This window comes from Teleopsis dalmanni, chromosome 2 (assembly GCF_002237135.1).
Source record: "Teleopsis dalmanni isolate 2A chromosome 2, ASM223713v2, whole genome shotgun sequence".
In the NCBI taxonomy this organism is placed as follows: domain Eukaryota; kingdom Metazoa; phylum Arthropoda; class Insecta; order Diptera; family Diopsidae; genus Teleopsis; species Teleopsis dalmanni.
This window is the reverse complement of record NC_051847.1, coordinates 101,786,805-101,788,052: the sequence shown is the minus strand read 5'-3', so window position 1 is coordinate 101,788,052 and position 1,248 is coordinate 101,786,805. Positions and strand designations below refer to the sequence as shown.

General features: G+C 29.5%; 2 protein-coding genes across 2 annotated transcripts in view; one reads left to right on the top strand and one right to left on the bottom strand.

Moving 5' to 3' along the window:
* Positions 1–1,248, top strand: part of LOC119675216 (LIM domain and actin-binding protein 1) — a gene marked incomplete at its 5' end in the record, with an annotated part of 7,395 nt that overhangs the window by 4,972 nt on the left and 1,175 nt on the right. The window lies entirely within an intron of this gene.
* LOC119680170 lies at positions 79–1,203 on the bottom strand. Its single transcript, XM_038092862.1, has 2 exons — positions 634–1,203; positions 79–579 (listed from the first exon to the last, which is right to left on the bottom strand). The coding sequence occupies exons 1-2, from the start codon at positions 748–750 to the stop codon at positions 82–84; spliced, it is 615 nt and encodes a 204-aa protein (XP_037948790.1). The 5' UTR covers positions 751–1,203; the 3' UTR covers positions 79–81.

Genomic DNA, 1,248 nt, shown 5'->3' with positions numbered 1-1,248 from the left:
ATTTCGTAGTTTTGATTAATTTCAAGTTTTAAGCTAAAATATAACTGTTGTGAAAAAATTTCTACATCACATGAAACTAATTTATAACACAAGAACTTTTTGAAATATTAATATTACCTTTTTCAAGTCTTCATCCTCCATATGTCTAAAATGGGGATGTTCTTCATAATTGTCATCCTGTTCGTTTATTTCGTCATCGTCACTATCGTCTTCATATTCTGGATTTTGAGTCGTATTCATTTCACAATCTCGTGGCGGTGTAAAGCATTTTAAAGGTTTTGGGCAGTAAGAAGTGTCCTTCGTTTTGGTTTTTTCCATTTCTCGGAATCTATTTATCATCATGCTAGTAGTACGCGATATTTCATTTGGATTTGAATCTAATTCATTTATATTTTCCTTATTGCATGAATCCTGCGAGGGAGATTTTAAATCTTCCCTTGGAGGCGTTATTCGAAACATTTTCTTCTCGAGGACTTCTGGTTGATATGTTTCAAAAAATTTGAATTTTTCACTAAGGTCAGATGTTTTAATTTTAACTTCTTCCAATTTTTCATCACATTTTATAATTGAAGTTGAATCCTAAAATCATATGGTTTACACAAATTTGGTATCCTTGTCTTATATTATACATACCTCTTTAGTATTTTTATCGACTTTACTCAATGAACGTTTTAAATCATTTGAGTTTGACTGTATATTATCAGGCATCCGTTTTGTGTTTTCAACATTTGCAGCAAGTTCCATAAACATGTCGCGAGACTTTTTGCTTATAGCTATACATAATTATAAAAAAAATGTTATACTTATTCCAAATTTGTTTTATGCCAAATGATATAGAAACCATTTTATATTGCTTTTAAATGTAATATAATATTAATAAAAGTCACCAAATTAGAAAGTGATATGACCAGAAAAGATCTATTTTCAAGTTTTCAGTCATATCTTCACATTATGGATAAGTATTGTACAGGGTCATATTAGGTAAAATATGGGCCATATATATTTTAAAAGTCGTATCGATCTTTTTTCAGAGTCCCATCAAATTTTCAGCCGATACGGGCTAACCTTAAAAACTCAAAATTTGCTCATAAAAAATGTTATGTGCTGATTATCATTTATTACAATTAAATTTAATAAATTATTAGCCTGTAGTTTCAAACTCACAGGTATAGGAAATTACGCAAGTTGTGAATGCGTTGAATTCACAAAACTGAGTCAATAAATAAAGATATAAAGCACGTTCACTGC